Consider the following 22,946-nt stretch of genomic DNA (forward strand, 5'->3'; position numbering starts at 1 on the left):
CGGGCTGCTGGGCACCCCCAGCTCGGCAGGCAGGACGGGCGGGTCGGGGCGAGGGGCTGCTCTTTGGCTGTCAAAAGGGAAACGGCGAAGCAGGTTCTGGCCGAGAAGGGCGGGGGGGGATATTCGAGTTTTTTTGTGTTGTTTTTGGTTGTTTTTTTTTTTAAAGCTTTGCTGTCATGTTGGAGTTAATTTTGTTGTCCGTAGGATATGAGCATCATTACCAAGAGAATTAAGTTCCTGAATGTGGCTTTAGCGGGCTGCATTTTTTTCCCCCATCTTGCACGCAGCTGCAGGGACAAATGTACTAATAGATGTTCTTTTTTTTTTTTTTTTTAAAAAAAAAAAAAAGGGGGCGGTGGGGGTTGGGGGCGTGGAGAAATACTGCGCTCGCCAGCCCTGCGAAGGGGTAACAACACTACAGCCAAGCGTGCCTGGTGGCTTGGAGGGGGCACAGCCGTCCCCACCTTCAGCCGAACCTGCCCCACCAGTCTCGGGGTATCACTCTTGCTGGGGATCCGACAAGTCACAGGCTGGGGAAGGGGAGGGTGGCTCTTTCGTGATCTTTCTTGGATTTGTAACCATTTCCTTCATCACAAAAATTGTGTCAATATCATCAAGTTGTTTACGGGGGGGGGGGGGGCGCACTCCAGGAGGCTGCATTGCTCTGGCAGATGTCTTAATAGCAGAGATGCTACCGGTGTGTGTACGTATGCATACTGTGCTGTGGTCCACGCACAACAGGGGGCTGTGGGACTTATTCCTGTACAAGAAACGTGTAGTGTGCATTAAAAAGAAATACAATGCTAAAGCACAATTTGTGGTTTGTAGGTTCTGGTGGGGCGGGTGCTGGTGGGAGGATTGTGCTCGGTTTGGGGAAGCAAAACTGAGGCAGATCTATTCGGTGGCTGCACAGCAGCCCCTTACCACGCTGCCTGTACCCTCTCCCCTCCGCAGCGTTTAGTGAAGAGGAGGACAAAGATATGGGAGCAATTAATCAACTGGCTAATAAAAAAGTATAAATCCCTGAGGACTGCGTGCTGCTAATGCCGAGGAGCTGGCTCTGAGACAGCCACCGGGAGGGACGAGCCAGCCCTCCTCTCCTTTCCTTGCCTCTCCTCTCCCCGAGCTGCTGCCACACTTGGTTCATTCCAGCTGCAGAAGCTCAGAGCCTTCCATGCGGTGGGATTTTTTTCTGGGCTGAAAAAATAAAATAGAAATAATCACAAGCCTGACCTGCTTTTTTCCCTCCTTTCCTTTCTCCTCTTCATCCAGCCAAGCTAAGGACTATCCCAATTGCTAAGGGGAAAAAGGGGGCAAAACCCACCAACAACAACCAACCCCCAGCACGCCCATTCCTGCTGCCCTTTGACATGCAACCTTCCTTGAGATGGGACAAGTCGGGATGCAGCTGCGGCTTTGGAAGGAACTGGGGAAAATGGGGGATCTTTGCTCTCATGAAGGTGGAAGTGAGCTCCTGGAGCCAGGTGCTGCTGCTCTCCGTGGGGCTGCTGGCTGTCTCGGTGACTGGTAAGTGTAATGGAGAAAGCTGGCAACTTTAGGATGATTTTTTGATCTACTTAGATCAGAGGACCCAGTGTTAATCTCCTCGGGGTGGTGTGGGGTATGTGTGGGGGGGATATGACACTCTGTGTGTGTGCATGCACTTGTATGTCAGCACATGCTTCCCTATAGTGTTCAATAAGGAGTATATTTTCTTCAGACTTTTGTAGCTTCGTACAAGATAGTTTTCCTCTGTATCCTCTGGGAGTAGCAATATTAAGCAATGGGGTGATAAAAGGTGGCTTTATTTGATCTCATTCCCCTTCTCTCGTGGGTCAAATCATTTGGGCACAGTTGCTGTATAATATGCAAGATGACTCTGAAAAATGCCATCACGGTTTCCCCTTCTGTCTTTGCCTTGCATCTTAACTCAATATTTCAGTACCCCAGTATCTGCCCATAGCTGATGAAATAGATGTAGGGTGCCTTGCGTGAAGATGGAAGCACTTTTATCTTATTTCTCCTACCTTTCAAGTTGATTATTTCTTCATATGAGCTCTTCGGCCTCAGCATCATGTTTTTTTGTGAAATACGTGCTTATTGACTTGAAAGATAGCAAAAGATAACTAGAATTTGGGGGGAGTTTGCCTATGTCTCCTCCCTAGTTTCCACAACTGCCCTTGTAGCAAAATCATATCTATGGACTGAAGTTTATTTCTGGTGTAAACAGCAAATATTTAGGGACTGTCCTTACGTGTGTAGCTTGACTTGAAAATAAAAACAGCGTGACTTTGAGCATATATCATTCCAGCAAGTTGAGTAAATCCAAATGTGAACTGATACAGTTTTTCTTACATCATTACAGTACCCTTTTAAGCTGGCTGAGTCTTTTTTTTGGTCCAGAGCATCATTTCAGCCTTACAGGGATTAAAATCAAAGGACAACTGTCTTAGTAACACCAGTGAGTTCTACCTTGCAGACAAAACTGGCTTTTAAGTGTCTGCAGCATGAATGAGCTGGAAGTATTCTCAGAATATGCTCTGCTTGGTTTATTGATGATTAATGAGAACATTCATAGTACCAGTTATTCTGCCAATATAGTTTTGTGGGTTTTTTTTTTTAAAAGCTCATATCTTAGTGTAACTCCTTGTTTTGTTAATAAATAAAGAGAGAAAGAGAGAAAAACTAACAGAACCACTGAGGAAAAAAAATTCTGAACCAAACAAGCCTGTGGAAATGCTAGCAGAGAGTTAGCTGCCTCCTCGCGTGTGCCTTTCATCCATGCTTATTGAAAATGGGGGAAAAGATCTGCACAGTTCTCCCTGCTGAAAATAGAAGGGATGAGATGTGTGGAAGGGGCCGTGGCAGCAGCAGCCTGTGGTACAGCCACAGGGGATGAGCGAGGCGGAGGCGTACTGGGGCACTGGGAGGAGGAGGAGGCTGGGACAGCAGTGAGGTGGCAGAGAAAGCCCTCCTGGAGTCAGGGCTACCACTGAATCTTGCAGACAATGATATGTGACGAACAAAGACCTGTCAGCTTCAGTTTTACTGCAGATAAGTCCGTGTGCCTAGGGCATCTGCAGGTTGCTTTTTTCCAGCTTTGTAAAGTAGTATTTGAAATGCATAGTGGTTCTTTCGGGATTTGGCCTGTGATTTGGAGCAGACGTTAAACTTCTTCAGGATGAAAGATGATTTCTAAAACTAAGATATTAATAGGAATGACAAGATGTTTTATTCCCTGTTAGACTACTTTACCCCACACCCACCAGCAACTGCGTCTTTAAAGAAAAATTCTGCTACCTGTAACAAGGTCCAAGATGAGATGGATTGCTGTGGTAAATTCCCTCATCTCTTACATTTGTTCTCTTAGTCTTGATCTACGTTCCGTGAGGCAGCCTTGAGGAGGACACTTGTGAGTGACCACTAACTTTGCATGTGGCTGTTTCTAGTTTCCCCTAAGACATTTAATTTTTAAACATACATACATACGTATTTCTGATGGTGTTCTGCCTGCAGCAACTGGAGTACGATGCTTACACATCCTTTTCATCAACATTGAGGAAGTTGCAAGTAGTAATTCTCACTCATAGTCTTTCCTCTGAAAAATAGCTGAGCATACAGCTGGCTTTTCACTGAAGCCAGTGAGTTTCCTCATTTCTGCGTGCACAAGCCAGTCATCTAGCTGAATAAGGCATATAAAACTTGATTGAAAGGCAATTGGGAGTTACTGGGCTCTTTCTGTTGGCCCCGGTTGAAAGTGGATTAGCTGAATACTTCATGAATGCACCTTTCACATGACTTCAGGTTGACTTGCTGCCTTGTTAGCTGGGTGCGCAGTGTGCAAGGGGCTCACTGGCTCCTTCGGAAGACCCCTCCGCTCCCACTCAGAGCTGCTGTTTTCTCAATGAGTCCCTTACACCTGACTTGGCTCGACTGTTGTCCTGGGATAGTGCAGTGGTGTCAGACTAGTACTTAACAGAATGATGTCATTTAAACTGTATATAGTGATGAGTGTGGTTCATTTGATGGGAAATTTTCTTTAATAGGTGCCTTTAAATTACATGCAGGAAAAAAATCACTGAAGTATGGTGTAGTGTAATTTAATGCTGGGTTAAACGATGCAATCCAGTGCATTTTCATTAGATGTTCTGAGACTCTTCTCTAGCATTTATGCTTTAAAGGCTGTTGGATTGCCAGCTGCAATAACTATTTTGATTGCAGCCTGAGCTGATGGTGGGCATCCTACCAGAAAAATAATGTGCTGTGTTTTAATTATGGCACCTGCACTCCAAAACAGGAGCCTGCGTCACAGTTTATGATACAGTTGTACTTGAGGCAGTGGAACAGTATAATATGCAACAGAAGGAGGTGAGAGCCTTTGCAACAGGACTAAGAGGTGGGCTGTCCTGGCTGACTGTTCCTTTCCTAGGGCAAGAGAAGTGTTCAGTTGTGGGTTGAGCCTGCTGAGCCCAGCAGTCAGTGGGTCTCTGGTGCTCAGTGGGATAATTTGCCACTGGGGAAGGACTTTGTGGCATTAGGGACGGTGGTGGTAGGTCACAGAGGCAAGCCAGCTGGGCTCGGTGAGGAGTGGAGAGCAGCACACCTAGAACCCAGTGCATGATCCTTGAGCCTCAGCACCTGCTGGTGTGCTGGGAGGCACTGGTGCTGGTGGCACTACGGAGAACCTGTGAAGGGATGGTGGTTACAACAGCAGCTATTTTTTACTGACACTGGTCCTAGCAAAGCTGTTCTGCAAACGTGGAGCCATGCACCAGAAATATTGCCATGTTGGTGGCAAACCAGAGGTGGAGAATGAAGAAGGATGCAAAGAAAAGAGAGGATTTCTGTGCTGATTTGTTTTGGTATATTGATTTTTGCCGTACTGTGAAGCAAGGGCAAGCTTATGAAGTGGTATTTCTGGCACTGGTTTAGTTTGGTGCCTCGCAGTAGGAGCAGAATTAAGCCAATGAAAAACACATTGAAAATCTCACACAATCAGTGTTGGCTCCGAGCAACTTAAGGGAGTAATGACTCAATAATCCATTTGGCCAGAGGTACGGAAGGAAATGGAAGATGATTTCTTTTTTCTGGGTGTTTGTGCTGTTATTACTGCCCTCACCTTCTTGTTATCGCCCTTAATAAAAACAAGAAACAGGGTTTGTTGCTTTTCTTTCTCATTAGCATATATATTTTTTTATTGCTACACTAAATAACAGCGATGTCAGAATTGCTGCTTCCTGCGTGAGGCTGTAGGGGAATGGTTTCACATTCTGTCTGCCATCAGGTTGATTCCTGTGCTTTAAATTTGCCTGGGATGCAGGTTTAGGGAGGAAGGGTTTACCACCCAGGTCAAAACAAGGCAGGGTGCCTTGCTAAGCTTTTGGCTGTTCTGGGTCTTTGGAACAGGAGCACTGAGGTTTTACGGGAGTGATTTGAGCATGAGCCTGGTTAAATTAGTGTTTCTTAAAGAGGACGCTGCCTGTGCTCCGGCTTGGAGAAGAGGACATCAGAAAATTTTTAATTGTGTGTGTTTTTGAAGGCCTAAGAGGAGGAATACCTTTTATTTTGACTGAAGCTGCTTCCAGTGAGGAACGGGAGGAATTCAGTCCCATTTCCAGTGCAGGTTTTCACTGCACACAAAGATACAGAAATTAGTGGCCTAGAGGGTAGGAGCTGCTACATAGAATTTTTTTTTCTTTTTTTTTTTTCTTTTTTTCTTTTTGAAGCAGTATTTCCTGCTTCCTTCTGAACAAGTATGGTTTTAGCGCTAATGGGGCACTTTTCATCATCTGTGGGCAGAAAGGCTGTTTGATCTGAAGGGGAAGACAGTGTTTGGTCACCATCTGTGCAGGCAGGCAGCCCATTTTCTTCTGCTTGCTCCAGGGACACTCGATAGACACAAATGAACCTCTGAAGTTAAGGGCCTGGAGAGATGGATGGGTTTATTAATTTTTAGAGGTTCAGGAAGCCCAGAGGTTCCCATGAAAATTGTGTCTTCAGTCAATGTGGAATCTGTAGAAGGACTGAGAGCAAACCCTCACTTACAATTTCATGCCCTTATGCACAGGCCATCCTTTTCTTTTAAGGCCCTGTAACTAGAAAATATGAATACATGCTTGAGGGCAGTGTTGTTCCAGGTAGCAGTTAATTCCCACTGACTCCTATGGGAAATGTGCAGTTGCTTACAGGTAAACAGATGTATAAATGTTGCCCGGAATTAAAAGAAACACCTGTGAAGCGAGGTCCTCTTGGTACATAGACTGTGAACAGAATCCGTGATGCAGGAAGCTTAGTGCAGAGGGAACAGATCTATTTTGGATATAAAAAGCACAGCCTATTGTTAACTAATTCCTAGATAATGATAAAGCAGTGGATGGTGATTAGAGGAAAAACAACTGACAGGTTCTGCTGTCCATTGTGTGTTTTTATTAATCTGGTCCATGCCTTACCTGGATTTTTTGAGTGCATGAAGGTTTCAGTAGAGCGGTTTAATTAAACTGCAAAATAAATTAATAAAAACTATGGCACTCTTCCTCAGTTCTGTGCATGGTAAAATTATCTTGGATCCTTAAAACATCCTGGAACCTTTTATTTTTTAATAAACAGGAACAATTGTCCTTCCAGCTTGTACAGACAGTGGATTTTATGCTGACAGCCAGTAACGTACTACTTTGCTGACATAAAATTTGACTTCCATCATTGACTAGGAACTGTGTGAACTTTGCCAGTTTGGAAATTTTGCTTTAATAAGGTTCTTGGGTAGCGCATGTCAGCTTTCATTTGTCAGTGTTAAATCTATTTTAAATAATTTTTAGGCTTACTAAATTAAGGCGAGAGGAAGAACTGCAGGGAAGTACAATCGCTGTCTCTGGAAGTTGCCAGGGGCTGGTGGCTGCTTGAAGGAGAAATTGCTTGGGCTGGGAACTGCAGTGTGCTAGTACCTGAGCCCATGGTCAGGGAGAGGGTGGTGGCCCCCCAGAATTAAAGATCTGATTTTTGTTCTATGGGTGCTTTTTTCATTCCATGTAATATACGAGGAGAGGAGATACTCTGAATCAAACACAGGCTTACAGGTATTTCTTAAGAGGTCAGAGTGCTTTGTGTCACAAGTAATCTTTTGCTCTTTCTGTAAGAAAGGCTAGCTGCTGTATAAAAAGATGTGGGATAAACCTCTGAGGATGTAAGAAGCTTCAAACTGCCTTACTGTAGCCAGTTTATCTCGTGCTACCTCATCATAGACTCGTAGAATGGTTTTGGTTGGAAGGGACCTTGAAGATCATCTGGTTCCCGGCTTGAACACTCTTGATCTCAAATGAGACCTCGTGGCAGTGAGCACCTTCAGTTGCTGCTGCTTCTGTGGTTTTGTAAAAGTCTGGGTTTAGGACAGTTAGCAGGCAAGGGGGATTGCATCTGAATTTGTCCTTGATAATGGCAGGCAAGAATCTAATATGAGAGTTTTACATAAGGAACATTTGTTTTAAAGCAATTATGTAAATCACTGTAGCTGAGTGTAAGGCGAAGGCTTGTAAGTTATAAAACGGTAATTGTTTGTGAGAAATGTACATTAGCTGTTCTTGGGCTATGTCAACGCAGTATCGGGACTTAGTGTTTAGAATCTCATAATGTGGGTTTAAAATCCTTACTGAACAGACTTTTGTAATAAAATTAACAGCTGTCATTTAGCTCTAGGAGCTCAAGGAGAGTGGGTGGGACGGCAGGACACCTGGGTGAGGGGCTTCTGCAGTGCTGGGTTTGGTCTGTTCGCTAGGCTTGTCCCATTTCTCTGTAGTTCTTTCTACCCTGACCGGTGGGCACGTGTCTGTGTTCTAGGCAATTCCTGCAGTACATCTATTAGATCATCTTGTGCAAATGATTTCGTGTCCCTGTGCTTTGATTTCCTCAGTGAGTGAAGAGGTGTTAACCATTGCAATCTTTGCTGTGGCACATATTAGGTAGCAGGATGAAAAGTGCCATCCTTGGGATTGCTCTCGCAGGGACAGTTGGGTGGGGGTTGGGGAGGATTCCTAGAAACTTCAAACCTTATCCATTGTAAAATACAGAACAAATACTCTGAAGACAGCCACCTTGATGGGCTTTAATTGGGACATCAGGTTTTTTGCCTGTTCTCTTATGCTATTTTAGGTTGTGTTCAATTTAACATAGCTTGTGTAATATTTCAGACCCTTACCTGATATTCTTACTCCAAGGTTTTCAAAACACGTTACAGGCATTTTTGAAAAATGTCTTGGGCTCACACAACAACCTTAAATATTGCTTCCATTTCATGGACAGGGAAAGTTTCTCTGAAGGGCTCAGTGACTGCTCTGAGATCACAGGGCTGGGGTTAGCAGAGCACTGCAGAGCCAGTGTTGTTACTGAACGAGGTGTGAAGCAGATTGACCCTATTTGAAACCAGCTTACAAAGAACTACATTAGTAGTTACTCTGGTAAGCCAGAAGGTGTTAAAAGACCAGGATTTGTTGAAGCTGTACCGGTTTGTTTCCTTCAGCTCTGATGCTCCCTGCTTCAGGCTGTGGTGTGTACTGGCCAGAGTGGCATCTCTTGGATTTGCTGTCAGGTCAAAGGCAGAAGTGGTGAGTGTAACCTTCCCCTTGATTTCTTCCAGGTTAACGGGTTTCCAGCTGCCTGCTCCTATTGTGAGTACAGGGGTTGGGCTGTCCTTGTGGCTTGTGAGTGATTACGCAGTCAGTGCTCAAGGCTTCCAGGCTAACTATGAAGGTAAGTCTGCTCAGTTCAGTAATTGTCTTGAATTGTATCTGCATTTGGCATGTGACAGGATGCAAAATGAAGGTGCAGAGTTTTCCACCGGGATATATACATATGCAGACATTTAATCCAAGACAGGAGTGTCTGGTTCTTGTATAATTTGATTCATTTCTTCAGAATACAGAATTCAAATTGCTGGTTCCTTTCAAGTGAAATGTTAATTTTTCCTCTCGGCATCTGTGCTTAAAACCTCTTTGAAGGCTTATTCTAACAGCAAAGCTGGAATGACTGAGAAGGAGGGGTAATGTGGGATTTGTGGAGTGTGCAGGGTTGCAGCAAGCGCAGCACCCTGCATAGTTACTGGGATTTACAGCTGAGACACTGGGGACTGTGGAGCAGTGCATAGGATGCTCAGATTACTGCATTTTTCTTTTATAGTCTCTTTGCTTATGCGTTGTTTTTCTTTGCCCTGCACCTTCCTTCCCAAGTACATAAATTCGCCTCCTGTGTTTCTGGTCATAAATAATGGCCAGTGGTTGGTGATTGTAGAAGTAAAGGATTCCATGTGAAGGCTTGGTGGCTTCAGAAAATCTTGGACAGTGGAAGTCTCATATACGTGAAAGAGCTGTTCATAGTAGTAGGCAGGTCAGGGCTGTGATATGACCTGGTACGGCTGGGCAAATGGCAGCTAAACCATGTTAAAATTCAAGTTACGTTTATGTTGATTATTGCACCTAGGAAGCTGTTTGTATCTGCATAAAAGTTCTTCTTTGAAGTCTGTGGAAGTTCCTGGGCCTTAATGATATTTTTTGCTAGTAAGTACTACTGGCCAATTACCCAGTGCATTAAACCAAGCAGGTGCCTTCATTTAGATGATGTTGAAGTCTCTCAACATTTTCTGCACTTGACAATTGTTCAGGGGAGCTCTGTTTAAATACCCTCTAATTTCTGATTAAAACCTTTGCTCTGCCTGGAGGTGCCAGTGGCATTAAGGCTTTTTTTTTTATTAGTCTGGAAGTGATCAGTGTGTGAGCAGGTGTTCCATACGGCTAGGCGATGGTGTTAAAGTTCATCGCAGTCGGAGACCATGCTCTGTTGTTTGCTGGGTAAGTGCCTGCTGGTGGTGTGTGCTGGCTGGCAGGACAGTTGAGCACAGCAGTGTGGTGAGGAAAGGCAGATCCTAGTGCCTGTTGGCAAAACCTCTGCTAGAACATATGTCAGTTGCTGTGTCTCGTGGAGATGACAGTACGTTGCTCCCAAATTGTGTGATAGAGGACATGTAGCTGGTTTTGTAGTTCTTGACATTTAGAGTTCATTTTTTGGCATTTACACACAATTACTTGCACACTTTTTAATTTTTTATTGTTACTTTGATGCAGCTGGTAATCTTGAACAAAGGCTTGTTCCAGGGCTACCCTTTAGTCACATGTATTTTAGATTACCTGAAGTTTTGCTGGTGTTTAGGAGGCTTTCAAGCAGGTAACTTGAGTGCATCTGTAGGGGGGGAAAACAAAATGTACTTAAAACTTAATCTGAGCCACTGAGTGACCCAGGGCGCTGGTGTAAGAGGGCGACCCAGGGCGCTGGTGTAAATGAAAGCTTCATTTTGAGGAAGAGAGGGGCAAACTTGCTGGAAGTGCTGCTCTGAGCCTTCCTTGAAACAAGCTGCTTGCTTGCTGTTTGGATTGTTGTTAACTAAGACTGAAGAAGGAGGTAAGTGTGTTTTTTGATCAAAGGGACACACGGCTGCTGTAATGCTGTTTCAGTTAATTGGTAATCTACAACTCAGTGAATAGCTTGTGATTTGATAATTCATGTTTAAAGACAGAACAATGCATTGGAGTCCTTGCAGTAAATGATTCCTTTATGATCTGCTATCAAAGCATGCTCATTATTCTTCTCTCTTTAAGCAATCGTTAGGAAAAGCACCAAAAGAAACAGAATTTTAAAATTGGAACAAAAGATCTCAGGAACTCTTTTTAAAAAGGAGGACAGGAAGAAAGTATGTAGTTGGAGGCATCAAAGTGACACAAAAACGTTGTGCTTACACTGATGCCTGCTCTCCCCTGATCCTCTGGGAAATACATAAATTGAGGTTGGCTTTATCTAAGTTAACATCTTCCTAGCTTATCTAGTTAGCATGACGCCTGCACGATAAGATCTCTTACAAGCAGTTTCTTGAAAACAGCAGACATCTGCTCATACCTGTTTGTATGTTTCTTAATTTCTGGTTGTTTCAGGACATACAGTTCAGCTGTACATTTCACTGGCTTAAAAAGGGAAAGCTTGCACACAGTGGTGGTGGAATCTATTAAATAACATTTCTGCTACGAGAAGTTAGAGATGCTTTAATAACAGACAGGCAGAGTGAGTTTCTGAAAGTCTGCAGAGATTTTTTTTCAAGCCCCAGGTAAGCCAGGTGCCAGCAGTGGCCGTGGAAATAGGGGAATAGCCAGCTCCAGGGCTACTGTGCTGTGCTGTCTCCTTCTTGACCTCACAGTCTTCTGAATTCATTATATGTTATTGTGCCTGGCTGCTAGATCTTCCTTAATCCTCTTTTCCTCGTTGTCTGACTTGCTCATCTTTCTTCATTTGGTTTGGTGTGTGTTGCCAGCTTGCTTCTGTCTGCTCTCGTTGTCTGATTCTTCATGTTCTCTCATCTCTTACTGTTTGTTGTGATTTTTCTCTAGATGCTAAAAATTGTTTCAAAGCTCAGGAAACAGCAGGGATAATTCTTCCGTGATTCTGCTGTGGAAGGCTGTTTGAGACTGAGCAGAGAAGCTGCTATTGTCCTTCCCCAGCCCAGCCATCTCTCGAGCAGCGGGCATGGCTGCGACTGAGGATGATGGTGCTGAGGCTGCAGCATCTCTGGGTTTAAGACACCAGGTCACAGCCTCAGAGATCTGATTTCTCTTCCTGGTTGTGGTGCAGATGGTTCTGCGTGGTCTCACGTTGGCTCTGTAGTCTGGGTTCCTGGGTTCCCAGCTTCCCAGCTGCAAAACCAGGTCAGAACGGCTCCTTGTCCTACGTGCCATTAGGAATTTGCATTCATGAACGCACGCAGAGCATTCAGGAGCTACTGTATGGCCCTGTGGCTGTGGGAAAACCTGCAGCAATAGCGCAGTTTGAGAGGGGACGTGATTAGATTATTACAAGTAACTGTTGTTAAGTGGATGATCTGGAAAAAGAAATGGGGGAAACCATTGCAGGATGGCTGGGAGTGAAAAATTGTCAGCTTTTTCATGCTGAATTGGAAGAACAGAAAATTTCATTTCCATTTAAGTATAGTATTTTGATCTGAAGGTAATTTTTTTTACTTAAGAATTTCTTTTCCTAAATACAAGCAGTTTTTATGAAGCTCAGTTTCAGAACGTATAATTTAGAAATTATTTAAATTAGGTGCTTTCATGCTTTTAGCATCCTTAAGTTTGTGTTTCCCTGTTCCACTGTCCCTTGAATTCAACATGATTTCACAATTAGCCTTGTTCACCCTCAGACTGTGGGATTTTTTCCTTTTTTAAGACTAAATGATTCTTCTCAAAAATCCTAATGAGCCATTGTAGAGTCTTGCATTTTGTTTCCACTGCAGAACCTCCTCTTTATCATACATGAGTACAGAACAGTTCTAGAAACTGCTGAGGCTGGTGAGCTTAATGATGCTCGAGGCTGCACTGGTCCTTCTTTCTGAGGCTCTGGAGCATTCGTTGAACACTAAGCAAGCAGCCAGGGCCTGGGTGTCTAGCATAAAATGTCTTTCTGCTCCGGTGGTGTGTGTTACAGCTGCTGCCAGGACTGGGGGTGCTGTGGCAGCTGGCGGGGACAGGGTGCTTGTGCAGGGGTTTAATCCTGGCTGCACAGGATGGGGCTGAGGAGGAGAACAGTGCAGTGGGCCCCTTATGCTGGCCTTGGACCCACGGCTGGATCTTGTGCTCAGGATGCAGACAAAAGAAGCAGCAGACAAGGAGGACAGGTAGCACCAAGATGAGATGCTGAAGCAGAGGAAGGACCAGTGGCTGGTTGAGTTTCAGGAACACAGCAGGCTGAAAACAGTTTTATTCTCCATCTCAGGGGGGATAGCTGATATTTCCTTAGCCTGCTAGCCAGGTGTTTCCTTCACCTGCAGAAATCCATCAGAGGCACAGTGCTCTCGCTTGAGACTTGTCCTGCTGCAGCTAGGGCAGTGTTGTCCGGGGGATTTCTAGCAGGAACGGGAAGGAATTGGATTGTCGTGTTAACTTAGTCCTGCTGTATTGATGTTCTCAAGTCACAGTTTTGCCCTGTGCCTCGGTTTCTCTCTCAAATAGGATTGTATTTTCATTTGTGGTGTTTGTGTTCTAACAAGGGAGGTGCTATATAAAAGAAGAGCGATGTGATGATGTTGAATACCTTTTTTAGGAATCCTCATCTATGTAACTTCCAGAGTTTTAATGTTATTATTATTTTTTTAATTTTTCCCTCCAAAAGCAAAGCTCAGTTAGAAACCTCCACAGAGAGCGATGGTGTTTTGGACTCTGGACTCTGCTGCAGAAGCAGTGCTGTGTGATGCAGCAAAATTGAACATGAGGTGAAGATTCCTTCCCAAGACATTGAGTTTGATTACAGCTGCAACAAACTTGATAGCTGCAAACACTGAATTTCTGATTGAAAAGAAACAATTATGCCTAGAAGAACACTGCTTATTTTAAGAAATTAGAAGCATTTAAATACTGAGGGAAACAGCCCCAAGTAAATGGTGCTGTTTTCCTAATACCGTCCTCTTTCTCAGGCACAAATATCTCATTCTTTAGAGGGTTCTTTGTGAAGTTGTGCATACATATTTAGAAAATACAATTAAAAACTGGTTCCTAGCCCTCCTTGACCGTTCCTTTTGTTAAACCCAAATGAGGTTTCCTGATCCGGTGCTGCTCTGTGGATGTGCTGCCACTGTGCACCAGCTGTGAAACTGCTTCGTTTCTCAGTTTTCCCATCTGTCATTTGACTTTACAGTAACAGTTGCCCCATTAATGGAAGACAGACAGATCAGTTTGAGCACTCTCTGTCTTTGGAAATAGAGTGTTCAAAATTTTTGTAAAAGCAGGTAACTGTCCAGATCAGCTTCTGATTATGAAGACCAACACTATTCTTGAGGGTGAAAATCCCCTACAAAAAAACGGGGATTCCCCCAGGCCTTGGGCAATGGGCCTTTTTTTGGAAGTCCTCTGACAAACTGGGAAAAAATGATCCCATTTTTCAACTGAAAGAGTGGAGGAATTTGGATACACAAACCTGCTGTTTTCTGAAAAAAAGTCTTCAATGTAAACTCTGGGAAGAGTTTCTGAAGAATTGGCTCTAATTTGCTTGTGCTATGCATATGACTTGGGCTGTGATGGTTTGGATGAGATTCACTGGGCTGCAAGAAAGTTCTTGAGTAACAGTTTAGGTTTCAGTCCTGCCTGCTTGCAGCTGACACTGGGGGTCAAAGCTGTTAGGGGGACTAGAGAGTCTCTAAGGCTTCAGGAGATGCTGGAGTGAAAGGGTGGTAAACCAGCTGGGAGCAGCCTCCCAGAGATGGTGTGTGGGCTGTCAGTGGTTACGTGGGGACCCGTGCCTGTCCAGCGGCTGCTCAAAGCATATTCTCCATCTGTGTAAATAAATTTCAGAACTGCCAGACTAGTACTGAATAGGCGAAAATTTTTAAAGCCATAATCAAATGTGCTTTTTATGCCAATTTGCCTTCTGTGCAAGCACCATATTGGGTTCATTTAAAGATCCAGCTGTGTCCCAATTCTCTCAGTACCTAAATCATAACTTGAACACACGGGGTTCTTGGTAAATTTACGGGCTTGATGCTTTTCTCCTTTTTCAAACCAAAACAAAGCAATATGAATCCTGAGTTGCAGCGAAGTACGGATTAACCCTTGTTCTGCTGGCAGTGAGAAGGATGACAGCTCTGAGTCTTGCTCTGCTGCTCCTTTTTTTTCCTGGAAGTTGCTTTGTTTATCTGATGATTCAATCTCTGCAAGAGATGATTTAATGTATTCAAAATTAAAGTGGCTTTGCAGTTGGGTGCATGGATCTGGATGCTAGAGTGTATGGACTTTTTAACAGCTACTTTTACTTTGGTCTGCTGAATATTGGGCACATTGACTGTGTGGCATAAAGCTTTCAAGGATGTGCAATACTTTTCAGGACATCTTTGTTATAATAGACGTAGTTCTTTACCTCCCGTTCAGTCAGCTGCTCCTACAATTTTTGCCACTTCATCCTTCCCAGCTGTGCTCAATGTACCTTCCCTTAGTGGTTTTTAATTTTTTTTTTTGTTTTATTTTAAAAAAACTATGCCTCCTAATTTTAGTATCAGTTGTGACCTGAGGAAGACTTAGCTTTGTCTCCCTCCTCCTGCTGTGTCTCACAAGCTGAGTTAGGGTGATGCTGGAGTCGGTGCTTGGATGGGAGACCTCCCCGGGAAATCTCGTGAGCTGGTCGAGGTAGGTTTGGTGAGTCGGCACGTAGTACTGAGTTAGTAGTGAATCTAACGGCATTGCATGTTTCCTTTAAAAAGAATGAAGAAAATTCATATTGGGCTGAGGAATGTGGTGACAATCGGTGCTGGTTTGCTTCTGCAGGTGCTTTCTTTAGCTTAAGGTGCACAATCCAAGTGGCTTGGTGTCTGTGAATATTAAAGGGTGTGTACCAAATTTGAGTGTGACTCTAGCATAGTGATGTTGTCTTCACATTTAGACAATATTTATTGTTTTAAAATTTCTTCTGAGTTTTGGGTGAAGTGCTCTGTATTGGACTGTACTGCTTGACATTCTGCTTCAGTGGTGGTTGTAACTGGTGAAATGATTCCTAAATACACAGATGGCCAGAGCTCCATGCTGAATCCACCCTGTTACTTTTCATTGTTAGAGAGCTGTGCTCAAGGATTGAAGTTTTTAATTAAAAGAAGTTTGTAGCCCCTACAGTTCAGATAACGCTATGGACAAGAACAGCCTGGGAAGCCATAAAATAGTGGTTCTCTGAATGTGCCAACACTTCAAAATGCCCCTTTGTCTCTAAGAGGCTTTAACACTGTAACTTCGAGATGTTCATTACTGCTTTAAAGTAATTCACAGGAGATGACTGCATGGAGTTGCATAGTTGGTTTGTTCCTTTCAGCATTTTTCAGCTGTCTCTGGTCTGTTTGCAAACAGGGAAACCTGGCTATGGTTCATGCTGGAGTTCAGGCGGCTGCTCCCAGATAGCAGCATCTTCTGCGATGTTGGTACAGAATGCCATTACCGGTCTGGAAACATGCTGATGGAATTAGTTGTGTTGAACTGATGACGAAATATTAATGTCAAGACTTCTGTGCTCGTTACATAGTATTCTTTTTATAGGCAATTTTTTCAAAGTTATAATTAATCTTAAGTTTTAGAAAACTTCCCATCTGTTGTATTGTGGAACTGCAGAACCTAAAAACCTTCCCAAAGAGTTTAAGTCCTGATTGTTGCAGATTATGTGGAGTGCTGTAAAGAGAAATTAACCATATTTTGCCTGTAGGCCCAACATATGGAGAAGCAATGAAACAGCACAGTACAGTAGCAGATGACCCGTGAGTTTTCATCTAATCCTATATACCAAAAATTGTTTTATTAGTTTATTTTGCTGTGGTAACTTGCTTAGAGCATTCAAACCAGCCAAAGAGATCAGCAGCTGAGATCCTAAATTGGCTCTGGTGGCCTCGTGCACTTCTTAATAATACCTGTTGTCACTGTATCTTACTGATAATGTTTGTATCTTAACAGGTTTGTGGATGAGTTGACTTGTTTTGAGTCACATTGCTGTTTCCAAACGACTCTAAAAGCAAGAACTGCACAGGTTGCATTTGAACGTTGATATTCCTATGTCTGAAACATCCCAATCCATTTTAATATGCAGTGATTAAAAAAGCATGATTGATCACAATGAACGTCATGCCTGAAAGAAAGGATGGGAACAGAAATGGGGCGTTATCCCTTGTCTTGTTAAGCAGCAATAAACTTGGAGGGAAGCGGAAAGAGCCGGGGTCTTTGCTGGAAGAGGGAGGCAGTGCAGCGGCTTACTGCTCCTCTCTGCTGGAACATCAGGCGTGATGTCACTGTGACAGAGTGTGGTGGGGAGGTGAGGAGCAGGAGAACACTGTGCACTGCTGTGTTTGCTGCTCTCATTTTAGGGTTTGTAACACTACGCTTAGGAACGTGTACGTAGAGCTGTCAAAGCTGTGCCAAACCATGCAGCTATTCAGTCAGCACAGTGCCTTTTAATTCACTTCTTTTTTGCAAGGTATTACTGTTTGGACTACATGATAAACCAAGATACCAAATAAGCAGTAAGGCAATACAGTATTGTCAATAATATTGACTGACAGGATTGTTTTACACAGTGTAGTGTCTGGAAGAGAAGTAGTTTTATAATTAGATTTAAAGCAAAGCGTTGCATTGATTCTGTCTCCAAGTAAGTGTTTTCTACCTAACACAAAAGAAATTCGGTTGGCAGTAAATTTCCCTATCATATGGTTTCAGAATTTTTTTTTATGGCTGCTCTTTGGAATTTTTCTACCATATCACAGCTCTGTAGCTGTGTCCCTGTTTGTCATCAGCTGTTTGCAATGTGCAGCTACTCTTTCATTTAATGTACCATATGCATATTGGAAGCAAGTGATTTTGCGCAGTCAGCTGTTGTGTTCAGTCATGTGTTTGAAGTGGCGGATCCAAACTTGATGAGACAAATAGTGAAGTATCTGGCTGGTGGGAGTCAGTCACCTCTTAAGTGCTTTTTAGTCTTTAGATCCCAGATTAGCCTGAAGTCCTGCTGTGCTTCTTGCTGCCCTTTGCTCCTGGCCTGTGCTAGCGCTGGAAGAACTGCTGTTGGCCTGACAGTGAACACATACCTTTGATGTCTTAGCTGTGATGTTCAGAAAAAAACCCAAACCAACCAATCAAAAAGACTACTTCAGAATTTGACAGTGGTTTAGACAAGAGCAGTTGTTTTATGAACAACTTTTAAAGGGCAAAAAACCACCTGAGAAATCTAAAGTTGGCTTGTGAACCCTTTATTGCTATTTATTTCCAGTAATCTGTATTTGTTTACTCCTTTTTGTTCCACAGAGGAAACTTCTCATGGTCAGAAGCATATTCCAGTCATTAGTGGCATTTCAGCCTTGAAAGGGAAATGAACGGCAAATTGGCATGACAGTGGCGATTCAATTATTTTTCGCAGCCTTGGCAGGAACCGGTGTTAAGTGCTGCTCAGTCTAATGCCTGCAGATGATGTCCAATAAATTTGCTGAAGGCAAATCAAGCAAATAAGCCAGGTGTTTGCCCCTTGCCGTGTTTATGAGCTCGGTGCTACATCAGGTAGTCAGGTGCTTGTAAAACAAACCTCGATTAGTAGATGAAGGAAATAAAGGTATATAGCTGTGCTGGCCACTCTTTCCCTGGGTGGTGTGGCTGGGGATGCTCATGCTTTTTTATGAATGGGCACTTCTTCAGGCGGGGGGAGCGTTCAGGTGCAAATACCTCCCAGTGCATAAAGCTGAAATGAGCTCTGGTGCTCACTTTGAGTAGTGAGAGCCCCTCGGGAGTGCTCAAGGTCAAGTGCTGGTGTGGCTGGCTGGTGCTGTTTGTAGCACTGAGTAAAAGCAGCAAAAGCAGCGAGCTCTGGGCCCTGCTGACATGCGCAGAAGCTGCATCTGCGTGAGGGGAAATACCTTAAAAGCTTCACATCAGTCAGTTGTCTTGTCTGTACTTGATCTGCTGTCAGTCAGGGTGAGGCTGTAAGGGGCAGAGAGGTTCTGGGCCAGGCCCTCAGCCAGTGTAAATTGTGTTTGCTCTGATTTCAATGCATCTTCTTGGTGCAGTCCCTTAATGCCAGAGCATTTCTGGAGCTGAGCACCCATCAGAGTGGGAAAGCTAACCTGGAGCACGTGGGTTTGGGGGTTCGGTGGATCTGCTGTAGGTGGATGATGCCTGTAGCAGTGGGGAGGCTGCAGGCTGGGCTTTTGCTGGACCATTTGTTTGCCTACGCTGATCGTGCAGCTTCTTGTGGTAGTGTTTGTGTTCCAAGAAGCTTGCGGTGTTAGTACTGGAGAGCCTGTGCTCCTTGGTAGGACATCTTGTGCTGTGACAGCCTGGAGTCACCGCTCTGTAAATGTTACAGGCGAGGTGCTGTTGCAGCGTCGGATTCATGTCATGAATACAGGAGCAGGGGTTGGTGGCGGTGGATATGCTGCTCTGAATTCCTCTTGCTGCCTGTGTAAAAATTGTTCAAACGAGGGTTAGGGGAAAAACTTGTGCTAAAGACTGGGTGGGTTTTGGATATCCTTCCTTACTTCCCCTCTGATGCCAGCAAAACCGGCAGAGCGACTCCCGGTTGCAGTGGATGCTGTGGCAGATGCGTTGCTTTGTGCCGTGACTTCAGATGGAAGCAACTCCCTGGGGAAGGAAGAGTCAACCTTCCTATTATTTTTCTTTTTAGCTATACAAAAGATTTTTATTACTTAAATGAGCTCCCAGCAAGTCTGCCTTAATATACTACTAATTGATTTTAAGACTTGAAAGCAGCAAGGCTTATTAGCATTTGCTGACTCGGCTAGAACCCTCCTCGAATGCTAGAGGATGGTGTGAGATATTGACCCTTGTTGCTGCAGCGCTGAATGAAGTTGAGGGAATATTAAGTGTCTCATACTGGCATTTGTTTTGCATATGCAAATGAGATCAATCAGTGCAGATGCAGGAGAGCAGGCATGCTAATGATTTGCAGATAGGATCGAGCATTAAGCATTTAAACTAACATCAAGTGACAGTTGCTAAGCTACAATGTGGGGACCCTTTGCTGTCAAGGAGGTCCCACTGCTACTCCCTGGCAGTACAGCTGCTCCGATCAGCCCATTTGAGTGAAGAGAATACAGAAGTAGCGTAGAAAACACGAAGGAATTTACAAGATTATAATATTGCTTCTGCTTTTGTGGCATTTGAAAATGGAGGGTTGTTTGTGCTGGAGGTGCGCTTGCCTGACCTGTGGGTTGCTGTATGTGACTGGACCGGTGAAAGGTGTTGAAAATCAGTACCTGAAGATGTCAGCACAGCAGTGCGAGGGCACATCATGAAGGACTCTCGTTGTGGTGTTTTTTTCTGAAAACCTTCATTTTCCTGCCTTCTTGTCCCTTTTTTCTTTCGCATATAATAGAGAAACATTTCTTTTCAATCAAGGAATCTATTTGCAGAACATGTGGTTGTTAGATGCGTTTGGTTTTGTTTCAGCATACATTTCCATAAAAAGTCACCGCTAATGAGCTGTGTGAAAACTGCAGACTTACTGCCAAGCCAATTTGGTTAAAAGGCTTGTTTGTCCTTCATTGCCATTTGGATCCTTACACACGCACAACGTGCTCAAGCAGGTGCAGCCATGGTAGCTATAAAAAGGAAGGTGAGATGCTGAGGATAGTGTCACATCTCCAAAAAAATCCTTGTTGCTACTCATGTGTGGCTACTATTCTTTTTTTCTATCTCTGTATGTTGGTTTCCCAGCTGCCTCATCAATGGACCAAGGCTGTGAGAATTAAGACAGCTATTCCCCAGAGCTGTGGAGTTTCTTTTCATGGTTAGAATTGGCTGATCCAGCTGCTGATTATAGCCATATTAAGGAGGTTTTTGGTCAGTTTGTCTTCCAAATCAATGGCCATTGAAAATCTGTTAACTTTCAAAGTCTGAATCCTGGGCTTTCATTTCCCACTTTGGAAAGTGTTGTAAGTCATCTGACCTGAGTCCCAGTCTCCAGTCTTAATTGTTGGCCCATCCTGTGTTCCCTCTGTGGAATGACATTTCCAAGGGTCCACAGTCACCATCTGAGCCAGTTTCTGTGTTCTTGAGGTCGGGGCTCCTCACTGTACTCCTCTATCTGCTTGCATTCCGAGAGGTTGTTATGTTTATTGGTTTTTATTATGCTTTCATTTGCTTTTAGTATGTGGTACAGAACTCTGTGCACCTTGGCAGGGGAAGGAGCTATTTATAACTACAGGTTTTATTATTTTGGGCTTCTGATGTGACCAGGGGTTTGAACACTAGTTCAGTCCTGGAGCTGCCGGTAGAAATCCACCAGCCTGGGAAATGTTTCTTGTGCCGCAGGATTCACTAATGCACTTTTAGAGGTCACTCTCTAACAGTTTATAGAATTTATGTTTGTGTTTAAAGAAAGGAACACTGGGGCTGGTCCTTAGCTGGAGAGATCAGTTTGCGTCTGCACCAGCTGGGGTTTCAGCAAGCATCTTCTTAATCTTAAACTGCTTTCAGTGGTCCATATTTTTTTCTTTAGTGGGAATGTGAGTGTCAACATCTTGATTTAGGCACATAAATAAATCTTTCATCTGATACACAGATGAGTTATACTTTAGAGGAAGATGTGTGCATGGATTGCTGAAAATACAGACTAAAGCTATCTGCAGCATTTTAAATGGGAAGAATTAGCCTTAAGCTCTGGTTTCCATTAGCAGGAGCCCAGTTGCTTTTGGTTATGTAGGCAAAGCAATTACTGCAGGAGGAGAGGAGGCAGTTTGGCTGACCGGTGTTGCTTTTAGTGGTTGCTGTGAACTGGACTGACTGTTCATAGCAGTGATGGCTGGGAAACAGCAGTTTGCACAGGCACCAAAAGGAATCCTGCTTGGCTGAGTAACAGAACCTATCCCACAAAATTCTCTGACACGCGCAGATTGGATCTAAGCTCCTGTGAGACATCTCCTCTCAATACATTCAAATCCACCTAGCCTGGATGGTAATTCCATCCCCTTTTCTTTACCTGGTGGTATTTCTTTCCAGTGTTGAGATTAAAATGTCATCTGTCTGGAGTAGAACCTGACTATACATAAATAAATAACTTCCAGGCAGTTTGCTGGGGCTCACCTTATTGGAAGAGCCCTGCTTTATCTGTAGGTTAAGCTTTGAACTGCTGGCAAGTCCTGGAGGCTTCTTGGAAGAAAAAAAAAAAAAGTGGAAGGACCCCCCAGCCCCTCTTCAGGTGATGGGAACGCAGAGCAGCAGGAGGGATTTCATGGTGGAGGACAGAGGTGTTCTCCCCTGGGTGTTCATAGAGCTGACCTACGTTAAGCAGAAGCATCATGTTTGGGCTGGGGGACTGATCATGCACAAGGAGGTCGGTGTCCAGGTCTGTCAGCTTCGCTCTTGCAGTGACCCTCAGCAGGAACGGGGGTGATTCTTAGCTTTGTACTTCTCTGCTCTGACCTCTTACCGCCTCTGCTGTATTGCTTCGCTTTGGTCTTTTTGTCACTACTGTGTGCGTGGAACTTGCAAAATAGTTGGTGTCATATAGGTGTCCCTTGTGCATCTGAAGAGCTCTTCAAGCACTTGTCCTGTCTGCTGAGGAACAGGGCAGGATTCTCCTGTTGTGCAGCCACTTGGGCTGCCCTTGGGAAGGCAGAGAGGTTGAGAGCTACAGCAGATGGTATGAAAAGGGGATATACGTTTGTACCAGGCTATACAATTAATGCATCTTCGGGAAAGCTTAAGTAACAAAAGGCTACTACTCTGTACAGTGTACCTTTTGGGTTAGGGTTTTGATCAACTCAAGTAGAGTGAATCTATCTTAATTCAAATTAAATGAGTATTTAATTAACTTTATCTCTGCTTCCAGAAGTGAATGCGCATGCTACGTGGTGATCTGTGTCTCTGATTACCATGCGTTCTCACCTTGAATAATACTTTGATGAAGAAAGCAGTATGATTAGCTGTCAGCCATTTGAGATGTGTGGAAAAAAAAAAAAAAGTCCCTTCTCCTTCAAAACACTTCCCTTTGTGCAGGCTGTGTTCAACTGAAATCGGTAATTTTCAAACCTGGGAGCATGGGGCCGTTCCATCTGTGTGCAGCTGGGAGGGTATGGGCTGCTCTTTGCTTGGATGCAGTGGTCCCTTCAGCAGAGGCGCTCGGAATTCAGTCTCAAAAGCTGAATAGAGCTTAAAGGAAAATCAAGTTGTAGTTCTGGCCACGATGCGTGTTAAGGGATCGGTGTGGCAAAAAGTCCTTCGCTCTATGACTCTGCTTTGAGTTAGTGAGTCCCCAAATCACAGTCAAACACTGACTACTGCGGCTGAGCCTGGCAAAACCGCCTGTATGGGAGGGTGCTCAATAATGATCTTGGGGTTTGCCTTATGATGCTGGTCCTGGTCCCTGCTAGGGCTCTCCAGCAGTTGTAGTGGTGCACAGAG

The 22,946-nt window shown here is 44.1% G+C and overlaps 1 protein-coding gene across 5 annotated transcripts in view; it reads left to right on the top strand.

Annotated features, from left to right (window-relative positions):
• Positions 1-840: 840 nt before the first annotated feature.
• Positions 841-22,946, top strand: part of LOC106630959 (CUB and sushi domain-containing protein 1) — an 83,557-nt gene continuing 61,451 nt past the window's right edge. For 3 of the 5 annotated variants that reach the window (XR_008731543.1, XM_055706012.1, XM_055706011.1), the window contains exons 1-2: positions 841-1,527; positions 8,627-8,739. Coding sequence is in view for 2 of the 5 variants with exons in the window: in XM_055706012.1 (XP_055561987.1) it covers positions 1,388-1,527; positions 8,627-8,739 (253 nt within the window). In the remaining 3 variants the exon portion in view is untranslated. The remainder of the gene's footprint in view (positions 1,528-8,626; positions 8,740-22,946) is intronic. The other 2 variants (XR_008731542.1, XR_008731544.1) reach the window with 2 other exon arrangements.

This window comes from Falco cherrug, chromosome 3 (assembly GCF_023634085.1).
Source record: "Falco cherrug isolate bFalChe1 chromosome 3, bFalChe1.pri, whole genome shotgun sequence".
Taxonomy (NCBI): Eukaryota; Metazoa; Chordata; class Aves; order Falconiformes; family Falconidae; genus Falco; species Falco cherrug.